This window comes from Phocoena phocoena, chromosome 8 (assembly GCF_963924675.1).
Source record: "Phocoena phocoena chromosome 8, mPhoPho1.1, whole genome shotgun sequence".
NCBI lineage: Eukaryota > Metazoa > Chordata > Mammalia > Artiodactyla > Phocoenidae > Phocoena > Phocoena phocoena.
In genome coordinates, this window is record NC_089226.1 from 100,834,319 (window position 1) to 100,858,030 (window position 23,712).

At 45.5% G+C, this 23,712-nt stretch overlaps 1 protein-coding gene across 1 annotated transcript; it reads left to right on the forward strand.

Annotated features, from left to right (window-relative positions):
• Positions 1-1,313: 1,313 nt before the first annotated feature.
• On the forward strand, positions 1,314-22,209 carry ASRGL1 (asparaginase and isoaspartyl peptidase 1). Its single transcript, XM_065882337.1, has 7 exons — positions 1,314-1,466; positions 2,010-2,213; positions 11,417-11,559; positions 12,314-12,459; positions 20,542-20,660; positions 21,465-21,575; positions 21,976-22,209. The coding sequence occupies exons 2-7, from the start codon at positions 2,021-2,023 to the stop codon at positions 22,179-22,181; spliced, it is 918 nt and encodes a 305-aa protein (XP_065738409.1). The 5' UTR covers positions 1,314-1,466; positions 2,010-2,020; the 3' UTR covers positions 22,182-22,209.
• The last annotated feature ends 1,503 nt before the right edge of the window (positions 22,210-23,712 follow it).

The following is a 23,712-nucleotide window of genomic DNA, read 5'->3' on the forward strand; positions in this document are numbered from 1 at the left end:
GCGTCCAGAGCCTGTGTGCCGCAACAGGAGAGACCACAGCAGTGAGAGGCCCGCGTACCCCCCAAAAAAAACAAAAAAACACAGCAGGATGAACTGAATGTTTCCTAGTCCAGATTATGGTGTAGCATATTTATGGCTGAAGGAGGCTTCCTTTCCATGGCCTTGACCTGAGGCTGATGTTGAATTTATCTGCATCCCCTGGCTTGCACTGTCAAACTGGGTCCCTAAGAGGTACCCCAGTGATAGAGTAATGTAGGCTGGGATTCAAAGTAGCTGCAGTGAACACAGCTTGAATATGACACACACATTTGACTACCCGGAAAAGAGATAGGAAGATGTTTCTAGAGTGCCTTTTGTGTACAATAGTCCAGTGTTGAGAGAACTTTCATAGCTTAATAGCTGTCTAGGGGAAATTTCATAAATAGCAGTTGCCGGATGTGGGGCTGTGTTAGAGCGGTCAGAAAGTCAGTGAGATAACTTCGGTTGCTGATGCCTTGTGGTGTCGGAGAAAAGGCAGGACTAGAAAAGGACTGAGTTCTCTCTGCACAATGCCCGCTGCTTATTTCTTCTAATTCAAAGCTTCAGGCTCCGTAAGTTTTTGCCGCTATTTTACGTAACAGAATAATGTATCCTTTGGTTCATGTCACTAATCTAGTACCTTGCAGTTGTTTTACTGGGTAGAAGTGCAAACTTCTATTTGAAGGTCACTATGGTAACAGTAATCTAGGGCAGCTCCGGGGGAATACAATCAATCATCTAGGGGGTTCAGAGCCTTTCAGGCTCCGGGGCAGGGAGGAGGAAAAGTGTCACAAAAAAATTAGGTCACTTGTGGTTGAAGTGAGATCCTGAGAGCTGAGATCCTGAGACTCAGAGGAGGGGTTTTCAGACCCTTCAGTGCAGCCCAGGCACAGAGCCAGACCGATTACGGAGGTTATCTTTCTGTTCTTTACCAAACGTTACGGGGAGACACAATTAAAAGGAAGAGAATAACTAGCAAGTCTGCAAAACATCTCGGGCAGAGGAAGGACTCCAGTGCGTGCAGCGGTGCTTTTCAGTTTTCAATTACAAAACAGCGGCACATCGCTTCTTGCATGTCGCCATCAACACCGCCCCTCCGCCTCGTGAGGAGGAGGAGGAGTTCCCCGCATCCCACTGGGAAGCTCGCGTGCACAGAAGGCCAGCATAGCCCCTGTCCTAGGAGCCGGGCCTCGAGAGTCTGATCCGCAGTGGCCAGGCCGGCAGAGGGGTTGCGCCGCGGCGGCGCGTTGGGGCTTTACGGTAATTCTCCGCGGCGCGCTGCCCCGCCCTCGTGCGCAGGCGCGGAGCCGTTGCTGGCAGAGAGGGTGCGGGCACAGCGGTTTCCAGAGCGGCTTCGACTGGAGAGACTGGACTGTGCAGGTTCCGAGGCCGACCGGGAGGCTTGGCCAAGCCCGAAGCCCCGGCGTCCGCCTCCTGCGGCGTCCTCGGTAAGTCGACGGTCCTGAGAGAGTCGCCACCCGAGACCCCGAAAGGCACACTCCCCGGTGCCGGGGGCTGGAGGCGGGAGGGCACTGGCGAGATCCAGCCCTCAGGCCGCCCCTGCAAACCGAGGGAAACCGAGGCCCGACGTGGGGCCGGGGAGGAAGGCTGGAGCTGCGACCCCAGATGCCATCCCGGCCGGGGGCCCAGCACGGGACAGGAACCGGGGTTCCCCGGGGAAACGGAAGCCCGATGTCAGTGGGCGAGGAGGGGGCGCGGGCTCTGGGGCGCAGAGCATCCTACCGCCCCCGCGAAGTCAGCAGGTGCCCTGGGCCGGGGACGGGCGCTCTGGGCTTTACTTGCAAAGTTCAAACCCAGCCGCCTCTGTCCTCCGTACTCCCTGGGTCTCAGGAATTTGCCTGAGGCTGTAAATTCTGAGGGCTTTCCCCTCCCTGCGTAGAAACTGGACCTTGTCCCCAACGGGAGACTTAAGCCCCGTGCGGTTCTCTTGGACCCGCTTGAAAGGACGCTTTCGTCTTCCTGATCCCTAGAATCCGTCGCCATGAACCCCGCCGTCGTCGTGGTCCACGGTGGCGGAGCCAGCAATATCTCCAAGGACCGCAAGGAGCGGGTACGCCAGGGCATTGTCAAAGCCGCCACCGTGGGTTACAACATCCTCAAGGAGGGAGGGAGTGCAGTTGACGCTGTGGAAGGAGCCGTGACCGTCCTGGAAGATGATCCCGAGTTCAACGCAGGTAAATTTGCACTGCAGCTGGTAACTGATGCCAAACCGGGTTAAGCTTCTACCCCCAGATAAATAGAACCTCTCTAAAGTGTCAATGAATCTCTTCAGCTTTATGGTAAAATCTAATATGCTGAAAAGATTTAGTTTTTCTCTCTTTACCTGTTGACCAAGTTGCTCTAAAGAATTTTAAAATTCATTATTCCCCCTTTTTTCTTTAATCTGCTTTCTAGAATTCACATACCAAGAGGCTCTTTTTGGTTTTCTGTGGTTTTTTTGCGGTATGCGGGCCTCTCACTGTTGTGGCCTCTCCCGTTGCGGAGCACAGGCTCCAGACGCGCAGGCTCAGCGGCCTTGGCTCACGGGCCCAGCCGCTCCGCGGCATGTGGGATCTTCCTGGACCGGGGCACGAACCCGTGTCCCCTGCATCGGCAGGCGGACTCTCAACCACTGTGCCACCAAGGAAGCCCCAAGAGGCTTCTTTTTATTACATCTTTTTGTGGGGGAAAAGGGTAGACTACTGTTGGGTGGCAACCTTGGGAGCTTCAGGGTGTAATTTGAATCAGTCCCCCATACACGGAGGGCAGGGAGAGACCACAGGAAAAGGCAGATCTCTCCAGATTGGTAGGTGGCAGGTTTAATAAGCATGGGAACTTACACAAGAGGCTTGCCTTGCAGGATAAATAGACCTCTGTCCATGCCCACCAAAATCTTAAAAGTTTATATAGTGGCCTTATCTGGGCTCAGTCACATATACCATCCAGATGGTCTCAACACCACATCTCAAGGCTGTGTCCTGGGCAGCTTCTGGTGCAAGAAGACAAGCAGAGAGCGCACTCCAAGGAAAGAGGAAGGGGTGAGGGGACTCCGATTGCCCCAGCGCTCCACCCCTCGCGACCGGCTCTTACCGTCTCACACACTTTCTCTTCCACAGTGTGCCCTGAGCGGGCAATAACGGGTGGCTCATTTGGCGGCTGTCTGGCTGCATTGGAGGCAGATGCCACAGCATCAGGCACATACAGAAGAAAACACGGGTTGAGACAATAATTCCCCAGACCACGGATACCTTTCTCCACTGAGAGCCTCGTGATTCAGACCATTGTTACTAAGTCCCCTAGGCTGGGAGCCAGATCACTCAAGAGCGTTCACTTGTGTCCTGTGATTTAATAAAGGCAACACATTAACAGACTCATCGGGTATGAGCACACAACATCCTGTTTGGATAATGGCCTAGGTGCCTCTTTGCAAGGCAGTAATAAGGGCCAAGGTCTTTCTGTTTTGGAGGAGAGCTTGTCTCATTAGAGACATTTCAGTGTGCTGGAAGAACGGGCTTTGTTGGCTGTCATTCAAGGCTTGGTGAGTACATTTAGTAGGAGGCTCTATGTGTGCTGTCATGTGCTGCAGGCCAATGGCGGGCTCAAAGACAGCAGCCAAAAGATCATTCCAGTGGGAAACAGAACGTGCCCACCTGGCCTTGAGAGGGAGGTCAGCAGCCTTAGGAATTTGACCTGGTTTTATATACCGTACATGTTAGCCAGGGGAGGTAGTGCTGTCAGGCTTGAGGAGATGGACTGGTGGCAGGATACATGAGACCAGAACCCTCACCTTCTCCTCTTTTCCAGTGGTGCGCATTCCATTCCAGGTATAATGCATTTCAGCAGGCCCAGCTTGTGGCAGGACAACAGGAACCCAGTGGAGATGGAGTAGTTCCCCCTCACCCATCCTGGTAGAGTGTCCCAGTGCAAATTCCAGTAGATAATCTCCTTTCCCAGGTGTGATGCAGTTTGGTAGCACGTAGCACGTTGATCCATGGTGAAAGTCAGGGCAACGGCTGTTTCCTGACATACCTTTTTGGTATCGGTGCTTCCGTAGGGGTCCCCAGTCTGGGACGTGGGGCAACAGCCCTACTCGTTGATCATTCAGATGTGTGAAAGCCTCGGACAGTACTTTAGTACACCCAGCCACAGTGGCTTTATCTGTTAGTAATTTAAGGTACTGCTTTAACATTCCATTTGTCCTTTCTCTCAGCCCTGCTGCTTGTGGGTTATAGAGGAGATGGAACCTGCATTCAGTGCCATGTTCTTTTCCCCAGCCTTGCATATCACAATCCAGTCTTTGAAATGTGACCCCAGTCACTATCTATTTGATGAGGGTACCCCTACATGGTACTTAGCTTCTCTAATCCCCTTACAGTGGCGGCCTGTTTGCATGGGGACAGGGGAAAGCTTGGGTTAAGCCAGATGTGGAGACCACACAAACCAGGGAACGTTAGAGCCCTGTCTCAGAGGGAGGAGGCCAGTATAGTCGGTTTGCCAATCCCTTACCAGTTAGGAGCTCTGGTGGGTGGCCTCAGACTCCTTTGGCAGTTGCCATGGGCATTGTTTAGAACACACAGGACATGCTGATTGCATTAACCCAGTCACTGTGTTTCAAGGGCAACGCGACATCTTTGGCAATATGCCATCCCACCCGAGCTCTGTGGTGGCCACTCTTTCCATGCATCCAATCCGCTGTATCTACTGAAGGGTCAGTTGCTAGGGATTGAACCCAAGCTAGGGCATCAGCTCCCTGATTGCCAGGGGGTGTCAGTGCCTTATGAGCCAGGACATGGACGACAGTGAGGATTGCCTCAGGCTCTTGCAGGCAAACCCAAATGTCACCTCCACACATCCTGACCCCACAAAGGCCCACTCGTTAATCATCCACCCTTCAGCTTCCTGTTGTCAGAGCCATAGGGTTAATCTCTTTAGAACAGCCCAGCTGTCAGTGCAAGGGGTTAACGGCCAGGGACCAGGAGTAGTAACCAGCCAAAGGGCTCTGAGTTCAGCCCGCTGACCGCTGCAGTTCATCCCTCCTGAGAGGCTCCACCTGGAGCTCTGTGTACACCACTGCTAGGAGCTCTTGCTCTAGGGGAAGTACGTGGGGTTCCTGCCCCCTTCCAGAGCTGAGACCAAATCCCAGGAGCACTCTCCCCTTCTGCTTTCTCTGCCACAGCACCTGCCCTATACCTACCAGGGTCACAGACACATCTAACTCAAATGGTAGCCCTGCTTGGGAGACGCCCAGAGCTGTAATGTGCTTCACTAGTGCTTTTGCCTTCTCAAAGGCAGCTTGCTACTCTGATCCCCAGTCCCACACGTGCCCTTTCTTTACTGCGTACCATAAACTGTACCCATTTTAAGTTTTGAAAAATGTACATACCTGTGTGACCACACTACAACCAAGATGTTAAAATTTCCATCACCCGGGGGCTTACCCGGGGGCTTCCCCGGTGGCGCAGCGGTTGAGAGTCCGCCTGCCGATGCAGGGGACACGGGTTCGTGCCCCGGTCCAGGAAGATCCCACGTGCCGCGGAGCGGCTGGGCCCGTGAGCCGTGGCCGCTGAGCCTGCGCGTCCGGAGCCTGTGCCCCGCCACGGGAGAGGCCACAACAGTGAGAGGCCTGCGTACTGCAAAAAATGAATAAATAAAAATAAATAAAAAAATAAATTTCCATCTCCCCCAAACATTCCTTCCTGCCACTTTGCAGTTAATCCCCCCTCCCAGCCCCAGCACCAGGCATCCACTGATCTGTTTTTGTCATAAATTTGCATTCTCTAGAATTTCATATAAATGCAGTCACAAACAGTGTATTCTTTTGTGTTTGGCTTCTTTCACTCAAATCAGTCCTTTTTTAGAGTAATAATCATCATAGCTACCACGAGTGTCTACTATGTACCAAACAGTGGTCTAAGAAACTTGCATGATTAACTCATTTAATCTGCACAGAGTCCTATGAGTCAGGTGTAATTATTATTACGCTCATTTCTCAGATGAGAAAACTAAGGCACAAAAAGTTTAAGTAACGTGCTGGAAGACACTCATTTCCTTTTTATTTTGAAGTAGAAAACCTAAGATCTAGGGATTAAGACGCTTCTAGGGAATTACACCACCTACCTGACAGCTGTCAGAGAAAAGAATTTCAGGAAATCTTAACCAGTTAGTCAGCAGATGTTTAGTAATTGTTCTGTCCCCTTGCCTCTGTTCTGTGCTCTTCAACACTTACACAAAATGTGGCTTCATTACTTAGGCATCATCGATGAAATCCTTGGCAGTTGGTGATTGATTCAATCTCCAGTCCTCCCCTCCCCAGAAATCAGGGGGTGGGACTAAAAGTTCCAGCCCTTTAATCCTGGTTGGTTCCAGTGGCAACCAGCCCCCCCCCACCTTTAGGGGGTTTTCAAAAGTTAACCTCATTAACATAAATTTGGTTTTGGTTGAAAACTGCTTGTTATGAGTAACAGGACACCCAGGTCACCTGTACGGATCTGAAGTGGTTTCAGGAACTGAGGGCAAAAGACCAAATATTATAACAAAAGATGCTCCCATTGTTCTAATCCCTTAGGAAATTCCAAAGGGTTTGGCAGCTGTGAACCGTACCTGGATGAAGACCAAAATATGTAATTATGATAAATCAAAGTATCACACCTCCTTTGTCAAAGATCAGTTTATATATTTATGTGGATCTGTTTTGGACTTTCTATTCTGTTCCATTGATCTATTTGTCAAATTCTTTCACCAACACCACACTGTCTTGCTTACTGTAACTTTTAGTAATGTCAGCTGCAAATAGAGACTATTTTATTTCTTCTTTTCCAAACTTTATGCCTTTTCTTTCTTTTCTAACATTGGCTGGGCCATCCAATATTATGTTGAATAGGGGTGGTTAGAGCAGAAATTCTTGCATTTTTCCCAGTCTTAGGGGGAAGGCACTGTCTTTCACCGTTAAGTATGATGTTGGTGGTAGGGTTTTATAAGTGCCCTTTACCAGGTTGAGAAGTTCCCTTATTCTTACTTTTTTGAGATTTTTAATCATCTGTGGATGTTGAGTTTTATCAAATCCTTTTGCTGCATCTATTGAGATGACCATGTGATTTTTCTTTTGTCTTTTGATATGGTGAATATTGACTGATTGATTTTTGAATTTTGAGCCAGGTTTTCTTCTCTGGGATTAACTGTGGTATTCACTTTGTTGTGACATGTTATTTTTTACATATGTGAATGCTGGGTTTGATTCGATGGTGTTTTCTTGAGATTTTGCATCAATGTTCATGAGAGATACGGGTCTATAGTTTTATTTTCTTATAACATCTGTCTGGTTTTGAAATGAAGGTGATGCTGGCTTCATATGATGAATTGGCAAGTGTTCCCTCTTCTGTTTTTCTCGAAGTTTGTATAAGGTTGCTATTATTTCTTTGTAAATATTTGGTAGATTGGTTTTTTGTTTGTTTTGATGGAAAGTTTCTAAGAAATTCTTTCTAATTTCTAAGAAATTCTTTAATAGGCATGGCACTATTCAGGTTATCTATTTCTTCTTTGAGTGAGTTTTGTCAGTTGTCCTTCAAGAAATGTTTCTATTTGGTTTAAGTTGCTGAATTTGCAACATTTCTGTGTTATGCTTTTGATGTCTCTATGGTCTGTAGAGAGGTCCCCTCTTTCATTCCTGAGTTTTGTAACGTGTCTTTTTTTTCTTTGTCAGTCTAGAGTTTATCAAGTTTATTGTTCTTTTCAGAGAACTAGTTTTAGTTTCGGGGGGTGGATTTGGTGAATTTTTCTGTTTTTTTCTTTTCTTATTTATTTGTTTGTTTGCGGCTGCGTTGGGTCTTTGTTGCTGCATGGGCTTTCTCTAGTTGCAGCAAGCAGGGGCTACTCTTTGTTGCAGTACGCAGGCTTTTCGTTGCGGTGGCTTCTCTTGTTGCAGAGCACGGGCTCTAGGCACTTGGGCTTCAGTAGTTGCAGCACATGGGCTCAGTAGTTGTGGCTCGCAGGCTCTAGAGCACAGGCTCAGTAGCTGTGGTGCACGGGCTTAGTTGCTCTGCGGTATGTGGGATCTTCCAGGACCAGGGATCGAACCCACGTCCTCTGCATTGGCAGGCAGATTCTTAGCCACTGTGCCACCAGGGAAGCCCCTTTTTCTGTTTTTTCTTTTGTTCTTTTTCTGTTCTGAATTTCATTGACTTATCTTTATTGTTTCCTTTATTCATCCAGCTTGCTTTGGAAATAATTTACTGTTCTTTTCCTGTTAGATCATTAATTTGAGACTATTCTTTTCTAATACAAGCATTTAATGTTTAAAATTTTACTCTAGCACCGCTTTGATTTTTACATGTTTTTACAGGTTGCCTTAATTTTCATTCTGTTCAAAATGTGTTCTCATTTTCCTTGTGACTTCCTCACTGAATCATGGGTTAGTTAGAAGTGTGATGCTTAATTTCCAAATATTTGTGGATTTTCTAAATACCTCTCTGTTAATGATTTTTAGTTTAATTCTGTTATGATCAGAGGACATACTTTGTGTGATTTGTATTCTTTTAAACTTCGCAAGGTTTGGTTTTTGGCTCAGAATGTGTTCTACCTTGGCCATTTGCACTTAAAAAGACTATGTACTCTGCTCTTGTTGGATGGAAAGATCTATAAATCTCAATAAGGTCAAGTTCATTGGTAATGTTCATACCTTCTGTATCTTGATTGTCCATTTCTGATTAACGAGAGAGGAGTATTGAAGTCTTTAATTGTAACTGGATTCGTCTCTCTCTCCTTTGAGTTCTGTCAGTGTTTGCTTCATGTATTTCGAAACTGTTGTTTACAATATAGATTGTTGTCTTCTGGTGAACTGACCCCTATATCATTACTTAATGTCCTTATTATTATTTAATGTTCCTTATTGTGAAGTATACTTTGCCTCCAGTATTCATTTGATTCATTTTGGCATGGTATAATTTGTCCATTTTTACTTTTAACCTATTTGCATCTTTATATTTAAAGTGGATTTTTTTATTGGCAGCATGTAATTGTGTCCTATCTTTTTGTGCAATTTGACAATCTCTGTTTTTTTTAAGATTTATTTATTTTTTATTTATTTATTTTGTTATTTATTTTTGGCTGCATCGGGTCTTAGTTGCGGCACTCAGGATCTTCACTGAGGCATGCAGGATCTTTCGTTGCAGCACGCGGGCTCGTCGTTGTGGTGTGCAGGCTTCTCTCTAGTTTTGGCTTGTGGGTTTTCTCTTCTCAGGGATCTTAGTTCCCTGACCAGGGATCGAACCGCGTCCCCTGCGTTGTAAGGCAGATTCTTTACCACTGGACCACCAGGGAAGTCCTGACAATCTCTGCTTTTTATTGGGGTGTTTAGACCATTTACATTTAATGTGATCATGAATATGGTTAGGCATAACTTTGTCATCTTGCTGTTTGTTTTCTATTTGTCCAGTCTATTCATCGTTCCCTGTTTCCTCTTTTTCTGCTTTTTTCTGCCTTCTTTTGGAATAATTGAATGTTCATAATTCCATGTTATCTCCTTTGTTGGCCTAGTAGCTCGACTTCTTTTTTTAAAGGTTGTTTTAGGGTTTATAGTATATCTCTCTCACTTGTCACAGTCTACCTTAAGTAATATCACACTTCATGCGTAATATAAGAACCTTTTACAGCATACACCTGTTTCCCCTTTCCTAGCCTTTGTACTACTGTTGTCATATGTTTTACTTATGTGTATAAGTTGCCTAATGCACTGTTATTATTTTTCCTTTAAACAGTTATATTTTAAAGATATTGTAAAAATAAAGGGAAAAGGTATTTCTGTTTATCCACATATTAGCCATATCCAGTGTTCATTCTTTGGGGGAATCCTGATTGCTCTTTGCTATCATTTTCCTTCTGCCTGAAAGACTTCCTTTAACATTTCTTATATTGCACATCTGCTATTGATGACTTTTTTTAAACTTTTGTTATGTCTATAAACGTGTTTGTTTTGGGTTTTTGTAAGATGCTTTCACTGGGTGTAGAATTCCAACTTGACAGGTTTTTTTTCTTTGAGGGCTTCAGAGATCTTGCTCCTCTGTCTTCCGGTTTGCATTGTTTCTGACAAGAAGTATGCTATCGTTTTTCTTTTTTCCTCTGTACCTAATGTGTCTTTCTCTGGCTGCTTTTAAGATTTTCTCTTTCTCATTAGCACTAAGCTGTTTGATCATGATGTGCCTGTGTATAGTTTTGTCCATGTTTCTTTTCCTTGGAGTTTGCTGTGCTTTTCGGATCTGTGAATTTATAGTATTCACCAAATTTGAAAATTCATCATTTCCTTAAATATTTCTTTTGTACCTCTATCTCACCTCTCCTTTTGGGGACTCCAATTACACATATACTGGCTGCTTGAAACTGTCCCTGAGCTCAGTGATAAACTCTGTTCAATTTTTTTTTCAGTCTTTCTGTTTGCTGTGTCTTCAAGTTCATTCATCTTTTGTGCAGTGTCTAATTTGGTGTTAATCCTATCCAGTGTATTTTTCATTTCAGACTTCTTTTTTCGTTTCTAGGAGTTCTCTCTGGGTCCTTATCATATTTTCTTCCATGTTCTGGTACATATGACAGGCGTTTTAACATTTTTGTCTAATAATTCTATCATTTATGTCATTTCTGAGTCTGTTGCTATTTGTTGTTCCTCCTCATTATGGGTCATATTTTCCTGTTTCTTCGTGAGCCTGATAATTTCTTATTAGATACCAAACACTTGTTAGTTGCTGGATATCTTTATACTCCTTTAAATATTCTTGAGGTTTGTTCTTATCCCTTTGTTCTTATCCCTCTGAGGAAACTGAGTCACATAGAGTTTAAGAATAGCTAGGGGGCTTCCCTGGTGGCGCAGTGGTTGAGAGTCCGCCTGCCGATGCAGGGGACACGGGTTCGTGCCCCGATCCGGGAGGATCCCACGTGCCGCGGAGCGGCTGGGCCCGTGAGCCATGGCCGCTGAGCCTGCGCGTCCGGAGCCTGTGCTCCGCAACGGGAGAGGCCGTAACAGTGAGAGGCCCGCGTACCGCAAAAAAAAAGAAAAAAAAAAGAATAGCTAGGCTTACAAGTATTATCTAGGCAGAGAAAGTTGGAGAAAAGTTGCTAGTGGTAAAGAGAACAGAGTAATGAGAGCTAATGGTACATTCAGGGAAACCTAATATTTCAGTAAAATGTTGCCAAGGAGAAGAGATGAAGCTGGAAAAGTAAGTCAGAGGCCAGATCAGGAAGGGCTTCATACCGTTTATTGTGTAGGTCATGGGGTATCAAGCCAGGTCTGTGTTTTTAAAAACGTTCCTTTGACAATGGAGCAGAGGATGAATTAAAGTAGGCAGCTTAGGGGAAACTCTGAAGCCATCTCTAAATTCTTAATTCTTGCTTTTCGGCTTCTTTTTGATTTTAGGTTGTGGATCTGTCTTGAACGAAAATGGTGAAGTTGAAATGGATGCAAGTATCATGAATGGGAAAGACCTGTCTGCAGGAGCGGTGTCTGCAGTCCGCTGTGTCGCAAATCCCATTAAAGTCGCGCGCCTTGTTATGGAAAAGGTATGTGGGACTAAAGCACCGTTTTCCCAAGGAATTGTCACTGCTGCACTTCAGTGACTACAAGGGTTCGGACTTGTAGGGAAATACTTGAGATCGCTGTTCTCCTGAAATTGAAAGAACAAAAACAATGTTATTTAAGTGTCTCAAGGAAACCAAGACTCTGACCCTGTTGATGTAATTTGACTCCTGGTCACTTAACCAGTGATGACATTTCACATTATCTTCATGTTTTCATGTTATCTTCCTGTATTTTCTTCAGCCTGCTTTCAACACATGGAACACAACACACACACACTGAACAGACCAACTGTTTAAATAGCACGTGTGGGGGAATTCCCTGGCGATCCAGTGGTTAGGACTCCACGCTTCCACTGCAGGGGGCCCAGGTTTGATCCCTGGTTGGGAAACTAAGATCCTGCAAGCTGTGTGGTACAGCAAATAAATATATACCTACATACATAGATATGTAGATAAATAAATAGCATGTATGAGATAAAAATGGATTAAATTCTCTAAACTTAAGATCATATGTAAGTTGGATTCCTAGTAATGTTCCATCATCTGGGTTTTTCTGAAAATACAAAAACTCGGAGAGCTCGGCTTTTTTCATCATTCAGGAAAGCAAGCCAGTGGAATTTGCATTTTTGAGGCTCCGTACCCAGAGAGAATAATGATTTCCACACAGTAGGAACCGTTGAAAAGATTTTAACTTTTTCACAAAACTAACTATTTTCCCATTTCTTTTTGGCTCAAGACACCCCACTGCTTTCTGACTGACCGAGGTACAGCCAAATTTGCAGCAGCCAGTGGGATTCCAACAGTTCCTGGAGAACAGCTGGTTACAGAAAGAAACAAAAAGCGTCTGGAAAACGAAAGGCTTCAGAAATCAGACTACCAAAAGTAAGTATCATCTGTGGCTCACATTTTTGCGAGTTATTCACACGTGAAAGTGGGACTCATGTCTGCTTATCCACGTTTCTTAAATAAGTCAAATATCACTTGGTCGTTTCAGTTTTTGTACAAAATAGTTCACACTAAGTAATGGAAAAACTGCTCTTTTGACTCTGAAATTTAACCTCACTTGTTAACTGCTATGAATAGTAACTCAGATTCAGCTAAGAGTTCCTTCTCCAGCATGATTTAATAGGTGAATGCCGTGCGTAAAGGTATTAATTACCTGCATACTTCTTGATCAGTTTGTTATCTTCGGTACACTGCACAGGTTCTCTGTGATGTAGACCACCCTATGAACTTACTTAGGCGCCCTTTCACAGGGCAGAGAAATCAGTACAGCCCTTATAAGTGAATTCATCATGTGTTCTGAATTATGGTTTTCTGTGTTACCAATTCAAAAATACCAAATAAAAGGACCCTTAATTTAAAGCAAAATTTGAAAAATAAAATTTGAATGTGGCCTGGAGGTTTATAATGGAATATAATCTATTAACTCCACATACCCTTTTAGATTTGTAATGTTTAACCAGAGGTATACTTTCGTATCACTTAGGGAGCTTTTTCAAAATCTACATGTCTGAGCCCTTTCCCTACAGAATCTAATTTAGGGACTTCCCACGTGGTCCAGCGGTTAAGACTCCAGGCTTCCACTGCAGGGGGCATGGGTTCGATCCCTGGTTGAGGAACTAAGATCCCGCATGACGCATGGCATGGCCAAAAAAAAAAATCGAATTGAGTAGAGCTGAGGTGGAGAGGCCAGGCAAGTCCATTAGAAAAAAGTTCCCCAGGTAATTCTAGTGTGTCCCCAGGTTAGGAATCTGTTTTACAAGATTGGCCATGTGTTGGTAGCTGTTGATAATCTTTACAGAGTGTGCTGTTGTGTCTATAGGCTAAAGTCACAGGAATGGGGTTGCTTTATCAGTGGTTCGTGTACATTTTAATAGATGTTGCCACATTGCTTTCCAAAAATTCTGCAACAACACACATCTCCACCAGCCAGTACTGCTCTTCGATATAAGCAAGAGGGGCTCCTGCCCTGGGCCCTGCACTTTAGATGACCCTCATGTCACAGTTACACAAAACAGTTGGTGTATTACAGATCCGTGGGGCATCTCTGTCACTCAGCAGTGACACAGCATTACCCATAGCCCTCATCATCCACTCTTGTGACAAATATCATTCAGCCCCCAGGGAAGCGCTTCTCTGCATCTCTTGCTCTATGTCTTGGAAGTAAAGACCACCTGAGTCAAAAGGTTTGTGGAATATGCCACTGCTGACATCAGAAATAGACCCTGTTTTGGAGTGTGGGGAAGACTTGAACAGCAGAAGGACTTAGGTAAGAGAAAAAGACAATACTTTGTCAAACAAATTCTTGCATAACGAAGTGTTGTTTCCCAGTAGTGCACAGTGTCCTTTTTCTTTCTGCATGTTTCAGTTTGTGGTTCTAGAGTTATTCATGAATTAGTACGGTATCTGCAAGACTGGCACATGAGGGCTGATTCCTGTTACTCTTAAATTTGTAGATATGTAGGTCTAGACCAGCACTGTCCAATAGAAATCTGAGAGCCATATATGTAATTTAACATTTTCTAGTAGCCACATTAAAAAAAAAGTAAAAAGAAATGAGTGAAATTAATAATATATTTAACCCAGTACCCCAAATATTATCATTTCAACATGTAATCAGTGTAAGAATTTATTTATGAGATACTTTACATCTTTTCATGCTAGATCTTCCAAATCTGCCGTGTATTTTACACTGACCGCACGTCTCACTGTAGACTGCCTGCATTTCCAGTGCTCAGCCACATGCAGACAGTGGCTGCTGTATTGGACATCACAGGTATAGACAGAACCTGCATGAGGAACCAATTTTTTATGCTGGCAACTAAATGGACACTGAATATTAGGCTTATGAATGGTTTTATTCTTATAAAAATACTTAAGGTTGAGTTAAATTTTTTTAAATGTTGAAATTTTAAAGTAATTTTTATTTAAGATGTTATATTCATTAATTATAGTTGATGTTTAGACTTTCATATTAATAATTTTGTAAATTTTAGGAAAAAACTAACTTTTGAAATTATATCTGCAAATTACTTTTATTCTTTTTGGGGGCATTTGCCCTTAACTTTGATGAAAATATATTCTAACTTTGTACACTCTCGGTATAGTTACATTTCACTTTCTAATTCCTAGATTACTGAAGATGTGTACAAGTCAAGATTTTGATAGAAAAAGAATACTAAAGTGGAATTCACAAAAGAAAAAAAAGCTAAAAGGAAGAAAAGAAGTAAAAGATCTTCAAAGAAACAGTCTGCTTTAAAAGTAAGCACTCTTAGACTTCCCTGGTGGCCCAGTGGTAAAGAATCCACCTGCCAACACAGGGGACACAGGTTCAATCCCTGGTCCGGGAAGATCCCACATGCCGCGGAGCAACTAAGCCCACGTGCCACAACTACCGAGCCTGAGCTCTAGAGCCCGCGAGCCACACCTGCTGAACCCGCACGCCACAACTACCAAAGCCCATGTGCCTAGAGCCTGTGCTCCAGACCGAGAGGAGCCACCACAATGAGAAGCCTGCGCACCGAAATGAAGAGAAGCCCTGCTCGCTGCAACTAAGAAAGCCCACGAGCAACAACAAAGACCCAATGCAGCCAAAAAATAGATAAATGAATAAAAATTAGAGAAAAAAAAAGTAAGCAGTCTTCTTCCAGGATGACCCACATAAAATTCACAAAGAGAACATTACAGATTCTTTGTTCAATGAAGATTTAATTACTTATCAAAACAATGAAAATTAGTAGGAATAGTATTCTCACCAAATCCACAACTTGAACAATTCAGATGAAATCCCGACAACTTCATGTTCTTTACTAAAGGAAGATTTAATTGCTAATCATAAAGCAATTTGGTGTAATCATACACCAAAAAAAGGACACGTGCAATTATTAGAAGCGCTGGGAAAAGGCTGAATAAACAATAAGCAGTTGATAACCAGAAAAGACACAGATAGAAAACATAGATGTAATGTTCTTGAAAGAATAATAATATCTGGACAAGTGTAATGGTACTTTTCATGACCCCATCAACACAACGTTTACGGAAAACAATGGGAAATTTCTAGGGTTAATAAAAATTATTTCAAGTTTTGATAAAATGCCAAAACGTAATTAGGAAAAAAAACCTAATGATAAGTATCTAGGAGAGAGAATTCAAATAGGTTAGTTTAATGGGTAATAAAGCAAGACATGAAATCATAATGAAGTTTTAAAAACTCAGTTCAGCTAGAGTGTACCATGATCAGAAAACATGTTGAAAAACTAACATTTAAAAGGGAAGCCCGTGATAATGGAGCTAACATGGTAGGTGAATAAAAGGTATGTAAGCACGAACTTTGGCCAAGAGTCCAGAAGTATCCTGTGTGACACGGCCAGCTCACCGTGAGCTTGTTTCTAGGAGACATGCCCTCAGCTGCGCCAATACTGGTGATGCTGTGAGACAGTAGAGGGTCCACTGCAAGATACTCTAGATGTGGCCGAAGGTGGAACAGCTTAATTAGACTCACATCTGACCTTATAACAGACCTCAGAGAGACGTGGGGGGGAATTCCAACTAAATGCTGTTGAAGTAATGAAATCGAATTTAGATAAGAAGAATTCAGCAAAAATTGCAGAAGTTCCTTAAAGAACAAATCACGGACTTTGACAGAAAGTGACATTAATTTTGAATTTGCACTATTTACAGTGACTTAGTCTGAACTATTCCTCTCCATTGATAAGCTTAACAGAAGCTTTAAAAAAAAATCTAAGTTTGGCTATTAACATTTTTTAAAGGATTAAAAATGTTTTTTTTTTTTTAAATTTAGAGAAACAAAGCCAAAAGTGCATGGGAAATATGCAAGAAAAGTGACATCTGCAGAAAATATAAGGAAATTGAAACAAAGGAAACAAAAAGATTTGCCTGACTTGAAGAAGAGTCATGTACAAAGGATCCTGAAACCAGTTTCTTTAGAGGCTGTTTTTCTGTTCATTATAAATCGAAGTATAAGTATCATTTGTAGAGAGATTTGAACAAAATCGAGCAACGTACTGCTATCTTCCGTTTTCTTTGTAATATACCAGCAATGAAATTTGAAAGAAGAATTTAAGATACTCTGCATTGATTTAAACACTGCTTAAGAGATGACAAAAATGACTATAGTAAGTGATTGTGATTTAAATGATCAAATTAAAATATTGAGTAAGATCTTCTGTGATAACAGTTTATCAAACGTAACCCCGTGTAACATTTGAGTGTGGTAATGTAAAAATCAACATTCATTTCCAAATCTGAGTATTGCTTTAAGAGTTTTACATATAGTTCCAATGTTACTGCCTCAGCAGAGTGAAGCTTCTCCAAGTTAAAATTAATTAAAAACTTCCTAAGGGCTTCGCTGGTGGCGCAGTGGTTGAGAGTCCGCCTGCCGATGCAGAGGACACGGGTTCATGCCCCGGTCCGGGAAGATCCCACATGCCGCGGAGCAGCTGGGCCCATGAGCCATGGCCGCTGAGCCTGCGCGTCCGGAGCCTGTGCTCCGCAACGGGAGAGGCCACAACAGTGAGAGGCCCGCGTACCGCAAAAAAAAAAAAAAAACTTCCTAAGAACTACATCGCTCAAGAAAAGTTGTGTTGGGCTTCCCTGGTGGCGCAGTGGTTGAGAGTCCGCCTGCCGATGAAGGAGACACGGGTTCGTGCCCCGGTCCGGGAGGATCCCACATGCCGCGGAGCGGCTGGGCCCGTGAGCCATGGCCACTGAGCCTGCGCGTCCGGAGCCTGTGCTCCGCAACGGGAGAGGCTGCAACAGTGAGAGGCCCGCGTACCGCAAAAAAAAAAAAGAAAAGAAAAGTTGTGTTGTCACATTGCCAGTAGAATGCGTGTTACATGGAAATGTTGATCATAAGAACGTGATCAATGCCCCTTGAGATGAAGGCAATGAAAATTAATTTTATGGAATAAATACATAATAATTTATGATTGTATATGTGTCCGTGTGTGGTTTGTTCCCCACTCATCCAGCCATCACCAGCTGATCAACAAAGGACGCAAATGTGCATGTTAATAAATTGTCATCATTGGTAGTTTGTCAGCTTCCAGTCAAATGAAAACCATAGCTTTACAGTATTTCTCAAGATACATTTATCACGGTAAGAGGATAGAACATCTTTATTATTTCTAAATATTGCATGTGTGTGGGCCTCCATTTGCCTTTGTATTTTTGCCTCAACCCCTTCCTTGTACGTGTTGGGGGGCTGCCACCAGCAGTGACAGGGCACCTCTTTCCTTATGTGGCGGGAGGGGCTCGCGTCACTGCCGTTGCTCCTCCCTGACAACCACCAGCTTAGATACTTTGCATTTGTTTATGGGTCATTCTTTTCCGGGAATTTGCCTGTTTTTGTCCTGTGATCATTTTTTCTCTTCAGTTGTTTTGTCCTCTTCTTATCAATCTTAAGGCTGTCTTCTCTGCTAAAAACAAAATTCCCAAATCTGTTGTTTTTATTTGCTTTTACTTTGCTTACGGTATTTTTGCCATTTGAACGTTTTTTTTGTGATCAGTAGTACTCTCCCTCTTCTTGTGTAGTTTGTAAGACCAGAAACTTAGGAGCCATCCCCACCCTGAAACATACAGCTGCCTAGATTTCCTTGAAGAATTTTGTGTTTTATATTTAGGTCCTTAGCTATCTGGGTTGGCTTTTGTGAGTGATAGGAGATAGGGTTCCCGTTTCCTTCTAATAGGATACCAGCTTTCTCTTTCTAGTCCTTTGAATGCCAGGCTACATCTCTAGCTGCAATTTAGCCTCTCCATGTGATTGCCCAACAGGTACCTCAAGCTTTTGTCCAAAACTAAACTTGTTTCCCTACCCAACCCCACTCCACACACACCACAAAGCAAAAAACGTCTTCCCAGTCTTCCACCTTTCAATAAGTGTTTCTTGCCTCCTTTCAGTTTCTGCCTTAGATTTCTCTCTCTCACATCCGGTCCACCTGCAAATTCTGTCAGCTCTGCCTTCAAAATGTCCCAGGTCCAGCCTCCTTCCCACCCTCTCCTCTGGAAACACCCCGACACAAACCACTGCCTCTCAAGCCTCTTAAGGGGTCTCTGTTTCCTCTCTCATCTCCCTCAGTCCACACACAATGGCCGGAACGGTTTCCCTAAGATGACTCTCTGTAGAAGTATAGCACACATTCCGGATGCATAGATCCTATCTGGAGCCCTGGATGCGCTTTCACGGGGTGGACACACATGTAATCAGCACACAGCCCGACACACACCCCCCTCCGTCACTGCCCTCCCCGCAAGGAAACCGCCTGCCCGGCTTCCAGCACCGTGGGCTAGTGGTGCCTGTTTTGGAACTTTATCTGAGTGGGACTGTGTAGTACGTGCTTTTCTGGGTGCCTCTTCTTACGTTTCTGAGATCTGTCGTGTGTAGCAGAGTCCACCTTCACTGAAGCATAGTGTATCACAAGTCATTTACTTGGGTAGATGTTTGTGTCATTTGCAGTTCGCTGTTATTACAAGTAGTGGTGCCGTGAACATTCTGTACACCTTCGTGGTGAACTTACCTCCACGTTTCTGTTGGACAGAAATGTGGGCATAAAATGGCTGAGTCGGCTTTAGGAGACCCCATGGGTGGCCTCCCAAAGTGGCCTTGCCAGCCCACATGCCCAGCAGCAGTGAGTGAGGGTCGTGGTCCCCGCACCTCTGTGCCCATCCTTGATGCCGTGTCTGTTTCATGTTAGCCGTGCCGGTGATGGGCGTGGTGGTAAGAATGGTTATTTTTTAAACTCAACTCATCTCGTGACACTTCTCGGTTCAAACTCTCCAGCGTCTTCCCACCTCACTCAGACTAAACGCCCTTCCAATGGCCTGTAAGTAGGATGACCATGTGATTCAGTATTCAAACTGGAACTTAGCTTTGAGAGTAAAAGGGGCACTATTCATTAAGCCGGGACAACAGGCATAAGTCAGGGCGGTCCTGGGAAACCAGGATGTACAGTCACCCCATTTGTCAAAGCCTCATGGTCTGCCTGCTGGCCGTCCCTCTGACCCTGCTGTACACTCTCCCTGGCTTTCTTCTCTCCAACCACAGTGGCCTCCTTGAAGTTCCTTGAACTTGGCAAGCACGTCCTGCTTCAGGAATGTTCTTCCCCAGCAATCAGCATGGCTTACCCTCGGTCCTTCAGAGAGGCCCTTAGAAAGCAGCACCGCTCCACCATCACGTGTCGCACGTGCTGCTATAGGCTATAGTTTATTGCTGTTCAGTAAAGCCTGACATTGTTTATTGCTCCATCACCCTGTGCCCCAAATGCAAGCTCCGTGGGAGAAGGTTCTTTGTCCATTTAGTTCTCTGCTGTGTCCCAGCATTTAGAACAGTGCCTAAGATATAGTTCACTGTAGAACCGGGGTGGTGGGTGTACGGCTGTTAGCGTACAATTGCTTCAACTTTTTTGACTTGCAAATTTATAATAAAATGTTAGAGAAAATGTCAACTTATTTCGTCTAAATAGCAAGCCCCATGAAACGGGCAAAGGGGTGTGCGGACAGGCGGCAGCAGCGTCACCCGGGTGGTTGTCAGAAGTACACGATGTTGGGTCCCATCCTGTACCTGCCAACTCAGGGTCTCTGGATGGAGGTGCTGAGGATCCAAGGGATGCTGATGCACACGAAAGTCTGAGATGCGCTCAGTTATTTGTATCCCCATTTTATAGATGGGAAAAATGAGGCGCGGTAAAACTTAACTCAATCACCCAGCTAGAAAATGGTGGTGCTGGGATTGGATGGACTCTTAGAGCTGAGGGCTAAAGGTATGTCCAGCAGTCTGACGTGTAGAATGTAATGCAAACAGGCTTTCTTTGCCGTTTCCATGAGTGGGGAATGCTGGAATCAAAGTGTGTCCCATGTGCCATTAACATAGAAGTGTATTAAGCTACCCTGTCACCTGTGGGAGTGTCTCTCATCTTCAGCCACTCTTTGTTGGTTTTTTGGCAGAAACTTGGGGACCGTGGGTGCCGTTGCCATGGACTGCCGAGGAAATGTGGCTTACGCGACCTCGACGGGGGGCATCGTCAACAAGATGCTGGGCCGCGTCGGGGACACGCCGTGTATAGGTGGGATGGACGGATGATCACTGCCCCTGCCCCTGCCCTCCCCCGTCCTCTCGTCCTCTTTCTCCGGTCTTCGCCTCACCCCCACGCCCACTTCTTTCTTCCGTCATTTCCTCCTCCTCCTGGTGGCAGCTTTAGAATTTCTGGGAGTGGCGGTGGGTCGGAGGGGGTCGCCCAGGGCACGTGCAGAAGGTGGCGTGTCCAGCAGGCACCTGTTTCCTAGATGCTGTGTTTTTGGGGAGGGCGTGGAGGACTCGGGAGGGAGGTGGAGCTGGGGTACTGAAGCCGCCGCAGCACCCCCGGTGCCTCTGTCTTCTCTCTGATCCGTTTCAGGAGCTGCAGACTATTCCCAAAGGGTTAAGTACACGAAGCCTTTTCCCAGGCATGGGCTCCAATGAGCAAACTAAGAAAGCTGAGAATTTAAGTTTGCAGTTGTTAGATCTGAGTGGCATGAGGGTGACACACCGCCGCTACGGGATACTGCACGTCAAAGTGTTCCTCGCGTTAACCTCGGAGCACATTGGCTTAATTCCCGGTGGTGGGGGGAGGGGAGGGGTGTATATGTCTTACCCTGTGCGCTGGGTGGATGTGCTGGGGGCAGAGGAGGGGCTGCCCTGGTGTCGCTGCCCTGGGAAGGCTAGGCCTGCCTCCCCGACATGCCCTCCATCCCCATCTCAGGGTATTATTTACACGGCGCTCACCGGTGCACCTTGACCTTTAATATTTATGTAGCGTTGGACTCGTAATAAGTGTTTGAATTTCTTGACGGTTGCCGCTCAGTTAGAAACAATTCCCTTCCTTGAGCAGGATCTGGAGGTTATGCTGACAATGATATTGGAGCCGTTTCAACAACAGGGCACGGAGAGAGCATCCTGAAGGTGAATCTGGCCCGACTCACCCTCTTCCACGTGGAGCAGGGTACGTGGAACAAGGCCGTGCCGCCTGACTGTTAGGGGATAGGAGCTGTTTATAAATCGACGGAGAGGGTTGGGAAACCCTTTCTTGTTTGCTGCAGACGTTGCTTTCAGGTTAACGCCCCTTCTGTTAGGGTCAGGAAAGAAGAGCATTTGGAATACTGGTTGCCTTCTGCCTCCTGGGGGCGGTAGAGAGGCTCTGAGCCTGCGTGTGGGAGAAAAGGCAGCTTCATCCAGCGCAGGGAGGGCCTTGTAGGGTGAGAGTCCTTGTCTGAGACGTTGAAATAGAAATCACTCACTAGGAATCTTCGTTAAGACGCTTTGGTTTTTCATACTGTAAATAATTTTCCCATCAGATTCCTTTCAGTAACTTGTGTTGTTTCTCAACCTCTCATTGTTTTCAGGAAAGACGTTAGAAGAGGCCGCTGACGCGTCGTTGGGTTATATGAAGTCAAAGGTCAAAGGTGTAGGTGGTGTCATCTTGGTCAACAAAGCAGGAGACTGGGCGGTGAAGTGGACCTCCACATCCATGCCCTGGGGGGCCGCAAAGGACGGCAAGCTGTACTCTGGAATTGATCTTGGCGACACCAGCATCACTGACCTGCCCTAAGTCCCCGGAAGCTGTATTCTAGAAGCTAAGACTTAGCTTAATCAATTAGATCTAGAAATGGAAAATTCTGCAGTCTGTCACTCGTTTTGTTGCCTTGATCAGTGTTTGGTTGGGGACAGATTCCGAAGTGATGTGCGACATGCCCATGTTAGGATCAAATAAGACTAGTGAAGATGACAAACTCGCTGAGCCTTCCTCGTGAATACTCCCCATCATCTGAGGTTAGAAAGAAGAAACAGCATGATCTTAACAGGACAGAAACAGCCTCAGTGCAGGGAGTGCCTTTTGGAACTGGGGGACCCACTGCAGTGACAGAGGCTGTAGGCGCGAGGGTGCGGGGGGCCCGGAGGAGAGCAGCGCTCTGGGGCAGGACCCAGTGCTGGGATGAGGTGGGGGGACAGTGAAGGGGAGACAGGGCGGCAGAGCTAACGGATTGGGGAGTGATGCGCGTGAACATTGCAGAGCTCGTTCTGAGCCAGAAGAACATTAGGTAAAAGAATCTCTGAGAGAGAAACTGATTTTTTTTTTTTTTTTTTTTTTTTTTTTTTGCGGTGCGCCGTCCTCTCACCGTCGTGGCCCCTCCCCTTGCGGAGCACAGGCTCCGGATGCGCAGGCTCAGCGACCATGGCTCACGGGCCCAGCCGCTCCGCGACATGTGGGATCCTCCCGGACCGGGGCACGAACCCGTGTCCCCTGCATCGCGCAGGCGGCCTCTCAACCACTGCGCCACCAGGGAAGCCCCGAGAAACTGATTTTTTTCAGAAAGTGCAGATCTTCTCTGACTTACTAACATAGGCGTGTTTCCAGATGCTCTAAAAGGACCCTCTGGTAACCCGTGGCTCTAATCTGCTGATGAAGGGTCGTCATGGAGACTCTGGAGGCCCTCCAAGTCTGAGGGTTTTCTCAGGCTCACACGCGAGCCTGCTCACCTCGTGTTTCCCCCCAGCCATCCTCCGCCTCCCAGACCCCCGGGTCCCCATGATGAGCGATGGGGGTCGTGACCTCTCAGCCTCTGCTACGACAGGGAAGGGCCAGTCAGTGTCGAGATGACCCTGACTTAATGGCGTCCGTGACTGTCCAGTGCTGTGGGTTCCCCCAGCTGAACCAAGTGTCCACTGTGGTCAGCACGGTGAAGAAAGGCATTTCCTTGGTGGAGAGTATTCCTATTGACCTCTTTACACTGGGAATGGTATTTTTGCTGTGACATATCTGCTCAATTTTTTAGTCTGTCAGGGGTTACCTTCTCTCTGGAAAGAAATTGCTTCACTTTAAATTCCATGTGCCACTAATAAAATGTATTTTGAAAGAATAACAGCGTGGTTAGCAGTCACCGTTGACAAAGACCAGAATGTACACGAACTCCCTTGGTCTGTCAGTTCAGACAGGTAAACTCGTTAAAGAGAGCTTTCAGCATAAGTGTGGTGTGTGGGTGTGATAAGACTGCCTGCCTCATGGAGAATACTCGAGAGTTGTCAGAGGAATTGAGTTTTTTCGGGATGGGTTAAGGAAGAAGCCAAACCACCATTGCAGG

Excerpts from the sequence above, each read along its gene's own strand:
- ASRGL1 (XM_065882337.1), top strand. The coding sequence starts at position 2,021 with ATGAACCCCGCCGTCGTCGTGGTCCACGGTGGCGGAGCCAGCAATATC. Across the intron at positions 11,560-12,313 it reads CGCGCCTTGTTATGGAAAAG|ACACCCCACTGCTTTCTGAC; the intron begins GTATGTGGGACT and ends TTTTGGCTCAAG. Across the intron at positions 21,576-21,975 it reads CCTCTTCCACGTGGAGCAGG|GAAAGACGTTAGAAGAGGCC; the intron begins GTACGTGGAACA and ends CATTGTTTTCAG.